General features: G+C 54.2%; 1 protein-coding gene across 2 annotated transcripts in view; it reads left to right on the top strand.

The window, feature by feature from the left end:
- The window catches only part of L3MBTL2 (l(3)mbt-like 2 (Drosophila)), a 24,054-nt gene extending 15,295 nt beyond the window's left edge, over positions 1-8,759 (top strand). For both annotated transcript variants that reach the window (XM_008574061.1, XM_008574069.1), the window contains 9 exons: positions 2,996-3,227; positions 3,690-3,766; positions 3,893-3,997; positions 4,732-4,879; positions 5,283-5,365; positions 5,729-5,963; positions 6,441-6,506; positions 7,510-7,623; positions 8,137-8,759. In XM_008574061.1, the coding sequence (XP_008572283.1) occupies positions 2,996-3,227; positions 3,690-3,766; positions 3,893-3,997; positions 4,732-4,879; positions 5,283-5,365; positions 5,729-5,963; positions 6,441-6,506; positions 7,510-7,623; positions 8,137-8,249 (1,173 nt within the window). In that variant the 3' untranslated portion in view covers positions 8,250-8,759. The remainder of the gene's footprint in view (positions 1-2,995; positions 3,228-3,689; positions 3,767-3,892; positions 3,998-4,731; positions 4,880-5,282; positions 5,366-5,728; positions 5,964-6,440; positions 6,507-7,509; positions 7,624-8,136) is intronic.
- The last annotated feature ends 1,086 nt before the right edge of the window (positions 8,760-9,845 follow it).

The raw sequence follows: 9,845 nt of genomic DNA on the forward strand, positions 1-9,845 counted from the left end.
CAGCAGCGCTCCCGCCGTGGGTTCGGATCCTATATAGGGATGACGGGTGCGCTCACAGCGCTCACTGGCTGAGCGCGGTGCGGCCGGTCTCAAAAAAGACAAAAAAAAAAAAAGTCATACATGCACATGGTAAAAAATCAAAGGGATCAAAAGGGTATACAGTGAGGACTGCCCTTCCCACCTCTCTGTGCCAGATCTCCCACTGTGGGGCTCTCATATGTAGGTGCTTATCCAAGGTCTCCTGAATCAGGTGCTCACAGTGGTGTCCACATGTCACCCTGGCTAAGTGTGCAGGGTGATGCAGTGCAGGTGCAGCCAGGACACATGGTTGAACTGACCGTGTTGCCTCAGAGAAGGAGCAGGTATCAAGGAAAGCTTCATGGAGAAAATGGCTTTTGAATTTCACCTGGATGGGTAGGGAATGGGTGGTGTGGAAGCCAACAGTGGAAAATAAACATGGAGTAGAAGTCAGGCCATCTCACCCAAGGCACTATACACCAGGTGAAAAGTTTGCATATCATGGGCCTTTGCTAGTGAAGAGTTGGCCTTCAGCAATGAACAGTTCAGAGCACCCAAAAGAAGCATTCCTGGCTTTTTTCCCCAAAGTAAAAATGGTTTTTCCCTTATTTGAACTACTGAGTACTACTTATTTGCTATTTACCTCTCTGCCTTGTTAGTTGTCTTTCATATTCTCCACATTCTCTCTCTAACAAAACTAAGCTTTTTCTCCTGTATTTCCCATAATGCCTTGCACAGTTGACAGATTTGGTCACTAGAGGTGATCCTTCACTTTCTCAGCTGGCCCTTGCTTTAGGATGAGGCATATCATGGTGGATGATGCAGACCACTGGGGTTATCAAGGTGGTCTCTTTTTTTGCTTAAAGTAAAAGGAGCATGATTCTGGGGAGAGGGGCAGGCTCCCTGTGAGCAAGTCAGCAAGCACACACCAACTGATACATACCCAATCCTGCAGTGCATGCTGGAGGGGATGCACATGCCAACTGTTACATACCCAGTCCTCCAGTGCATGCTGGAAGGGATGCACGAGTGCGATGAGACAGCCCCAGCCCCTGGCTGGGGAAAGATGACACGGGCAGGGGATGGGAAGGCACCGTGAGACCAGTTGTGGGTACAAAAGTTGCAGACAGGCTTGCTGGGGAGCTGGTCCTTGGGAGGTCACTGCCTCAAGGAGAAGGGGCTTAAAGCACTGCTTGCTTTGACGTGGAGACCACAGCTTAGATGGGACAGCCTTTTCCCTTGGAAAGCACTCAGAGTCACTGACTTGCCAAGCCCCCTCTGAAGATTGGGGGTGGGGAGGATAGAAAGGGATGCGTTTGTGGAAGAAGCTCTCATCCAGATATGGCCCGTTGATGACAGCAGTATAGTCAGCGCTCAGTAAAATGTTTTTGTTTTTTTTTTAAAAAGATGACCGGTAAGGGGATCTTAACCCTTGACTTGGTGTTGTCAGCACCACGCTCAGCCAGTGAGCCAACCGGCCATCCCTATATGGGATCCGAACCCGGGGCCTTGGTGTTATCAGCACCGCACTCTACCGAGTGAGCCACGGGCCGGCCCAGTAAAATGTTTTGAATGAACAAATGACCCATCGGCAAAGGTCAGGTATATGTGTGTATATGTTTGTTCATTCATTCACTCAAGGAAAAACATTAATTGGGAACTAACTGTGTACCTAGTTCTGTGCTCAGAGCTGAGAATGTAGGAATGAATCAATCCTACTTTCTGCTTTTCCACTATGTTGTCCCAAACACATGAGGGCAGTAATGTGTTGTTGAGTGTGGGCTGCACTGTGCTGGCTGTAGAGGAAGGGAATGTGTTGGGGAAAATGAGGGGGGCCCAGCCCAGGCCTCACCCTGTGCTGTCAGTGTCAGGATGTATTCCAGCCCTTGAGCTGTTAGGTGAAGGATCTGTATAGTTGAGGACTACTGTGTCAGCTTTTCCCGATGGCTGCTCTCTGCCCTCTTGAGATGCTCCCTCTCCTGGTGTACGTGGAAATAGAACTGCTCTGTCTTAGTCTGTCACCACCACACCTAGGTTAGGACTGGTTCTCCCTGAGCTAGCAGTGCCCTGCAGCTAGAAAAGCCTTACACCATACCTGTTCCCTACCCCAGGCAGGACAGGAGATGCTCCCTCTCCTGGTGTACGTGGAAATAGCACTGCTCTGTCTTAGTCTGTCACCACCACACCTAGGTTAGGACTGGTTCTCCCTGAGCCAGCAGTGCCCTGCAGCTAGAAAAGCCTTACACCATACCTGTTCCCTACCCCAGGCAGGACAGCGCCGAAGTCACAGTGAACAAAATGAACCTCCTACTCCCTCACTCATGGCCTACCACCGTGGCTCTCTGTAGAACAGCTCATAGGCATCTCGGTCATTGTCCCTTGTTGGGTCAGAGGGGTGTGAATTGCTGCTGAGGTGCCATGAAAGCATTTCAGAGCCACAGCCAATTAGGGTCAGTGGGAATTGGACACAGGACACATGGACACATGAGGAAACTCAGTTCTCTGGCCCTGAGTCTTGTATGTGCCAGAGGGCTGGGAGGTAGAGGGGAGAGTAGGTTGCCAGGGGATCTCTGCAGAGCCTATAAAGAGCATAGACTGGACACTAGATTCAAGGCCCAGCTCTGGCACTAGTGAGTCTATGTGACTCTGGGCAAGTTGCTTGACCTCTCTGGGTCTGTTGAGTTTCCTTGGTTTGAAATTGGTCTTGTAAATCCTACCATCTTGACTTACTGGCACTTTGGTGGTGAGAAGTGGTGCACCCCCCGGGAGCTGTGTGTCTTCCCTCAATGTTCTAGGGAATCAGGGCCAAGGTGATCCTGGCAGGACTGGAGGGCTCATCTACTGCCTCCTGACATAGTGTGGGGGGATTCCACTACGCCTTCCCTGTCCTCTGCTTACTTTGAAGAGAGAGAGCAGGGAGGTGGGTGGGAGGATCCTTCCCATGGCCACAGAGGCCTGCGTTCTGATGTCATTGCAGATGGTGGAGAGCATGAAGTACCCCTTTCGGCAGGGTATGCGACTGGAGGTGGTGGACAAGTCCCAAGTGTCACGGACACGCATGGCTGTTGTGGACACGGTAATCGGGGGTCGCCTACGGCTCCTCTACGAGGATGGCGACAGTGACGATGACTTCTGGTGCCATATGTGGAGCCCCCTGATCCACCCAGTGGGTTGGTCACGGCGTGTTGGCCATGGCATCAAGATGTCAGGTTAGCAGAGCCCCAGGCCAGAGTGACCCCAGGCTCTGCTTCCCCAGGCGTTGGGTGGGAGCACCTTGTCTACATCCCACAATAGTGTAGGGAGGTAGAGACTATCGTCTCTAGCCTGCGAATGGTACTGAGGTCCAGATAGGTTGAGTGACTTGACCAAGTCAATTGGCTCAACTTAGAAGTGATAAAATCAAGATTTGAACCCAAATGCTACCGACCCCGGTCCTCTCCCTTGTCCTGAAGGGAGAGTCTGGGTTTTAAGGGCTGAAAGTACCTACAGAGAGCTCTTGACACTTTCTGGGCTAGACCCATCTATCTGCTAGTCTGGGGTGGGGGCTGCTGAGATACAGCTGGAACATATGCTTAGCAGTCCCCACATTGCTGGGGGAGGCGTGGAGATGGCCCTGTTAGCTGCCTTCACTTCCCTTCTTTTCCTCACTGCCTCTACCATCTTCTCAAAAGAGAGGCGAAGCGACATGGCCCATCACCCGACCTTCCGGAAAATCTACTGTGATGCCGTTCCTTACCTTTTCAAGAAGGTGAGGACCCTGGCTCTCCCCTTTCTCTCTCCGTTTCCTTCCCAGGCCTATAGCATATGAAGCCTGCTTCCCCCACCCTTCCTCTGGGCCTGCCCCAAGATTCCCCAACTGCCCCATTCCTTTAAGGTACGAGCTGTCTACACAGAAGGCGGTTGGTTTGAGGAGGGGATGAAGCTGGAAGCCATTGACCCCCTGAATCTGGGCAACATCTGCGTGGCAACCATCTGCAAGGTGAGCTAGGGCTAGCCCCTCAGCCTCCAGCATGGTTTTCTGAGGGGAGCAATGTGGCTCAGAGCTCTGCTTTCTACCATCAGGGGCTCTTGGGTCCGAGGGGATGTCCATCACACCTTCCCAACACTGGCTGCTCCTGGAGTACCTGACTTGTGTGTGTAGGGGCCTTTCCTGCTCCTTGCTCAGAATCTGCTTTCATGTCAGGGTCCGAGGCACATCTGTCAGGTGCTTACTGAACACCTGAGCTTGGTCCTGTGTCAGGTGTGGTCCCTGCCCTGTCATCTCACTGGAGCCCTTCCTGCATCTACTTTCCATGCTGTCCTTGCCAAGAGCCACAGCAGTCTAACTTTGCTCCAAACCTCTTCCCTTACTGCCACAGCTTGAGGCACAAACCACCACCCCTCTGCCTTCCTGGAGGACACTGCTGATTTGTCTATTCAGCAAATCTCCACGGCAGGCCATGTGCTCACCTCTGAGAACACGGTGGCAATAAGCAGACATAGTCCCTACTGGCACAGTGCCTGCTGTCTAGTGGGAAAGAGAAATAATCTCACAAGTATGCATTATGGGGGTGCTAAGTGCTCTGGAGAGAAAGCTCAGCATGTTCTCTGGGAAGGCCGAGCTCTAGATCTAGCTGGATCTGTCTTGTGTCCACATCATAGCCACCTTACCCTGGGGTGGGGCTGCCATTCACAATAAGTGCTAAGATGTTCTCGGCTCCACCCCTCCACTAGGTTCTCCTGGACGGCTACCTGATGATCTGTGTGGATGGGGGGCCCTCCACAGATGGCTCAGACTGGTTCTGTTACCACGCCTCCTCCCATGCCATCTTCCCAGCCACCTTCTGCCAAAAGAATGACATTGAGCTCACACCACCAAAAGGTAAGACTAGAGAGGACACTGTATGCTGACCTTGCAGTTGAAAGGGGAAGATTCCTGGTCAAGTTAGACCCCTGGGGCGTAGAGTTTCAGGGTATATGGGAGAGGTGACACACCCACCCAGGGCCACCACTAGCCCTTACACTGCTTGGGTTGACTCGGCCCTATGGCCGTTGTGTGGGTGGTGAATGGAGCTCCCACTTTTCCCTTTTGGCAGTGAACAACCTGTACAACAGGACTGTGGTCTTAGAGAGGACACCAACCCAGGGAGGAGGAGAGAAGGCTGCTAGGGAGACTCCAGTCTGGGTCCTGACTGAGCTGCACTGCCCTTTGGCAGAGTTTTCCTTTTCCCCTAACCCACATTCTGTTTCCTCACCCTCCACATCTAAACTTTCTGCTTCTCCAGGGTACGAGACACAGACTTTCAACTGGGAGACGTACTTGGAGAAGACTAAGTCAAAAGCAGCTCCGTCAAGACTCTTTAACATGGTGAGGAGACCGAGGACAGAGCAAGGGGCCTGTAGCAGCCTCAGGACTGGCCCTGCCTACTGCTGTCAGTGGTGATAATTCCAACCCCTTCTTTGAAGTCTCTACTGCTGAGATAAGCAAGCCACTTCCAGGGAAGAAGTTCCAGACTGTGCCATAGGCATAGGCACTCTGCTGAACCTCAGTTTAGCCAGTCCCTTTTCTATATAGGTTTCTATAGGGTTTGTGCTTAGGGAAGAGGTGCAGTAGGATTATTGTCTAGAGGACCCTTGCCCAGCAGGCATTCCAGCACCCCAGGGCCCCGGGTGAGCCTGCCAGGGCAGGGAAATGGCTGGCTTGACAACTGCCTTCTTCCCATCCCCCCAGGACTGTCCCAACCATGGCTTCAGGGTGGGCATGAAGCTGGAGGCCGTGGACCTGATGGAGCCCCGGCTCATCTGTGTGGCCACGGTGAAACGGGTGGTGCATCGGCTCCTCAGTATACACTTTGATGGCTGGGACAGCGAGTATGACCAGTGGGTGGACTGCGAGTCCCCGGACATCTACCCTGTTGGCTGGTGTGAGCTCACCGGCTACCAGCTCCAGCCACCCGTGGCCGCAGGTCTGGGCTCTCGCAGCCCTGAGGGGCTCTTGACTTTCCTGTTTCTTCTTTTTTCCTTCCTGCCAACCATTCCCCTCCCCCATGCCCACCTCAGTTCTTTGCATAAGATCAAGAAGTCTCATGGACGGACCACTCTAAGAGTGAGCCCTGTCTCCCACCGCCTGCTCCTGACTTCTCTGTCCCCCCCTCCCTCTGGCCTGCGGAGCTCCTTCCTTCATCTTGCCCACTCTGTCATATGTTCATGCCCTTGTACACCCAGGTAAACTACTCAGGTCCCTCTGAGCAGCCCTGGTGACAAGAGTGGGAAGAAGGCACACCTGGTCTACAGCCCCTCCCCCATCCTGTTATTGCCCAACTTTGGCTTCCCTTCTTGGGGTGTCCTGTGTGAGGATGGGCAGGGGTCTGGGGATGCGCCTCTGCTCTGTGTCCTCCCAGAACCCTCTTCTGATCTCTTTTGCCCTTGTCTTTCAACAACAGAACCGGCCACACCTCTGAAGGCCAAAGAGGCCACAAAGAAGAAAAAGAAACAGTTTGGGAAGAAAAGTAAGTGATGCTCCAAAGGAGCCAGGCTGGCATGGGGCCTAGGAGCAGCGGGGCCTGTGTCCCTGGGAGCAGAGGTGGAGTCAGTCCCGGGCACTGGTTCCCCAGGTGCTGTCCCACTTACGTGGCTTTCTTCATGGTCCTTCCCCATCTACCTTCCCTTGCCCTTTGGCCCCATGGGCCTTTCACCCGGTATCTTTGGGGACCCAGCACATAAATAGGGAGTATTCGGTCTTTGGCAATGGTCAGGATGCTGAGGAAAAGAGACATGAAATTGTATTGGGCGGGGTGTGGCAGGAATCCCATCCCTCTGCCCCATGGTCAGAAAACGGCCTGGCCTCCTGGGCAGTCCACAGCTGCCAGGTTCTAAAGTAAAAGGCCCAGGAAGAAGTCAAAGCTGTCTTTTCAAGGCTGTCATTCTTCCCTTGCGATCTCTTTGAGGGTGGGCACAAAGGCAGGCTGCTGAGTGGCCAGACCCGACCTAGCAGTTAGGGTCTGTCAGTATTGGTTCCATAGGCTGGGCCCCACTTGAGGGGCAGCAGGTTGGAGGGGGCAGAGAGGGGAGGCAAAGCCGCCCTTCAGAGCTGCAGGCCTGTCAGGGGAGGTGGGTTCTATGACATGGCACCACACAGAGAAGATGTCCTGAAACAGGACAAGGCAGGATTAAGCTTGTGGGAGGAGGCTCTGTGCCATTCAAAACAGTAGGGCCAGGAATGTCGCGTGTTACAGGTGAACAGATCAGAGATGGAAAAAGGAAACCAACAACCACAATTGCTCTGAGGCTTGGCTCTTGAGGGAGGTGCTGTTACTAATCCCCTGTTGGAGAGGATCTCTCTGACCTCAGGGCACACAGCCAGAGAGGACTGTTGTCAGTTGGAGACCAGGCCCTCTGTCCCCATACTGTCACTTTCCCCTCTGCCACGCTAACCACTGGATGAGATCTAGCCCTTTAGGCCTCTCAGTGATAGAACCCTAATGCTGGGTTTGATTCCATTTTTATTCAAAGGAAAAAGAATCCCACTGACCAAGATCCGGCCCCTCAGACAGGGGTCCAAGAAGCCCCTGCTGGAACACGACCCGCAGGCTGCGGGGAAGATCTCGGAGCCCGTTCCTGATGAGAGTAAGAGCCACCCGGCAGGGTCGAGGCACAATCGGCCTGCTCCGAGCTCAGAGGCTGCCTCTCTCCTTCCCCACCTGGGCACAGAAGAGTAGAGTCAAGTTTGAAGGGAATTTTCTGGGCACCAAGTAGTCCTTGAACCACTGGGCCCACAGAGCTTTCCAAACATCTGCCTCCCAACTGAATGGAACCGTCCCCTCCAGCCACGCGCCTTGCCCCTCTTCCTCCTCCTCATCATCTCTGTTCCCATTTCACGTGTGTACAGAGTGGGTGGTGGATGGGGAGATACCAGTGTCCTGGCACAGCCTGCCTGGCTGGGGTGTGCCTGGGGCCCTGAGCCTCCCCTGCTGCCCTCCTCCCACCCCATCCCCCGCCTCTGGGGGTGAGCAGGAGGGCGGAGGTGCTCCCTGCTTCCCTGCCAGGTCCCTTTACCAGATCCCAAGCCCCATCCTTCCCGGAGTCGCCCCTCACTCACTCTGCTTTCCCTGCCCACCTTCCTGCCTTCCCACCCTCTAGTCATTGCTGTGCGCGTGAAGGAAGAACATCTAGACATGGCCTCGCTTGACAAGGGTCCAAGTCCAGAGCTGCCTGTTCCCATTGAGAACATCAAGCAGGAGACAGACGACTGAGCCTTCCCACTGCTGCCAGCCTGGCCCCTAGCTGGAGGCCAGCCACGGGCTGTGGAGCGGAGGGGAGGCCCCCAGGCTTCTCTGTTGCCACCATCCCTCCCCCTACTTTAGTTTGGAGACTGAGCCTTTTTGATAAATTATGCCTGGTGCTGTGAAGGCTGGGCTCTGAAGGACCAGCCTAGGGTTTTCTTTGACCCGCCTTGTGCCTCTGCTCCCCTTTGGCAAGGCATTATGTGACTGGGGCTGCCTGTGGCCCCCAAACTTGTCTGTGAACAGCCTCTTCTCCAACCTGAGTTCCCGGAGGTGGAACCCTGGCTTCTGGGCTGTCTGCTCTTGCTTACCTCCCTCCACACCCCTCAAGTGCCAGGGGTGAGCGCTGCCCCAGTTACACTGGAAGACAAGACAATTAGTGGACTGTGTGTGTGTGTGTCTGTGTGTGTGCACGTGCGTCCCCCCACCCCCCAAGTGAGTCAATGTAAATAAAGTTCTGGAGCAGCTCTCTGAGCAGTATAACGTCCCCCTGTGTGTGTGCACGTGCGTCCCCCCACCCCCAAGTGAGTCAATGTAAATAAAGTTCTGGAGCAGCTCTCTGAGCAGTATAACGTCCCCTGGTTGACAGCAAGTGTTACGAGGGGAGCAGCCTGTACCTGAAAATCTGATCGAGTAGAATGCCTCTCTTGCCTCCTGAGTTGGTGCTCTGCTCCTCCTAGCACCCTAAGGATTTTGGGGACCCAGCTTTTAGAGGCAGCTGAAAAGCGGGGACCAGGATGTGGGTTTTGGTGACTTGTGAGGTGGCCTTGACCTGTTTTCTCTGTTGCCATGACCACTGACTCTCATTTCCTAAAAGGAACAGTGACGGGAAGCTTGCAGGGGCCTCTGCCCCTGGGACAGACTTGGTATGGGGGGCTCATGGCAGCAGGATGGGATAGTGAGCCCCGCCCATGTGATGGAGGCCCCACCACTGAGCCTCGCCTGCTCTGGACCTAGCTTGGGTGGGACCTGTCATTTTCATTCCCCTCTCCCTGTTAATCAGGGTCAGGAATGGCCTTGCCAGAGAGTCATGAGGCCTTGCACCAGGTGTGGTCAGGCGTGCTGGCTGAGGTGGCCCTGGGGAGGCTCTTTCACCCTTTCTCCCACTGGCTTGCCCGAGGGAGGGAAGAAGGGAGGGGTAATCTACACTTCCTGGCTGATTTTCCTCACTGTCCAAATCCTTAAGTCCTTATTTTCTCTCCCCACTCCTCTCGAACTATATTCTAGAAGTTCACCTAGTGCCTGCCCATATTTCACCTGCTTTTCTTTTTCCCGTTCTCCCTTGAAACTCTCCTTTCTGATGAGTCCTGTCTCCTCAGTGGCTCCTCTTCCTGGAACCCGAAGTGGAGGCTACTGCCATCCTCAGCCCTCTTTTCACCTCTGTTTTTGGATAGAGGTGGTGTGGTGCTGAGTAGGTCCCTATATCTTTCCTGCAAGGCTGCAGCTATGCTGGACATCCAGCTGCCTTCCAGGCCTGCTGTTGCCCCTCAAGCCCTTGTGGTGTGGGTGGCCTGTGCACTGGTCTGGCAGGCTGTCCATCTCTTCTGCTTGCTGAGATGTGCTGAC

This window comes from Galeopterus variegatus, unplaced genomic scaffold, assembly GCF_000696425.1.
Source record: "Galeopterus variegatus unplaced genomic scaffold, G_variegatus-3.0.2 Scaffold55, whole genome shotgun sequence".
Lineage (NCBI taxonomy): Eukaryota > Metazoa > Chordata > Mammalia > Dermoptera > Cynocephalidae > Galeopterus > Galeopterus variegatus.